This window comes from Eurypyga helias, unplaced genomic scaffold, assembly GCF_000690775.1.
Source record: "Eurypyga helias isolate BGI_N326 unplaced genomic scaffold, ASM69077v1 scaffold8991, whole genome shotgun sequence".
Taxonomy (NCBI): Eukaryota; Metazoa; Chordata; class Aves; order Eurypygiformes; family Eurypygidae; genus Eurypyga; species Eurypyga helias.
Genome location: NW_010230159.1, coordinates 953 through 1,172, shown reverse-complemented (window position 1 = coordinate 1,172; position 220 = coordinate 953). Strand labels below are relative to the sequence as shown.

At 65.5% G+C, this 220-nt stretch overlaps 1 protein-coding gene across 1 annotated transcript in view; it reads right to left on the bottom strand.

The window, feature by feature from the left end:
- NAPRT (nicotinate phosphoribosyltransferase) overlaps positions 1-220 on the bottom strand; it is a gene marked incomplete at its 5' end in the record, with an annotated part of 7,244 nt that overhangs the window by 6,075 nt on the left and 949 nt on the right. Inside the window, one exon of the mRNA XM_010160646.1 lies at positions 116-210. Coding sequence (XP_010158948.1) covers positions 116-210 — 95 coding nt within the window. The remainder of the gene's footprint in view (positions 1-115; positions 211-220) is intronic.

Below are 220 nucleotides of genomic sequence, written 5' to 3'. Positions count from 1 at the left end.
GCAGCCATGCTGCCAGGTGGAAACATCCCTGCTTCAAGGCCACCGAGCAAGGAGGGACACGTCTGTCCCCTCTGTCACGGTGGCAAAGCTGTGACAGCTGTCCCAGCGCCCTCACCTCCTGACGCAGTACGTGTCCAGCAGCCCCTGGAAGTCCTGCGGGAAGGCGATGGCGTAGGACACGAAGGCGGCCAGCTCACCCCGGTTCGCCTTCTCGGGGGGG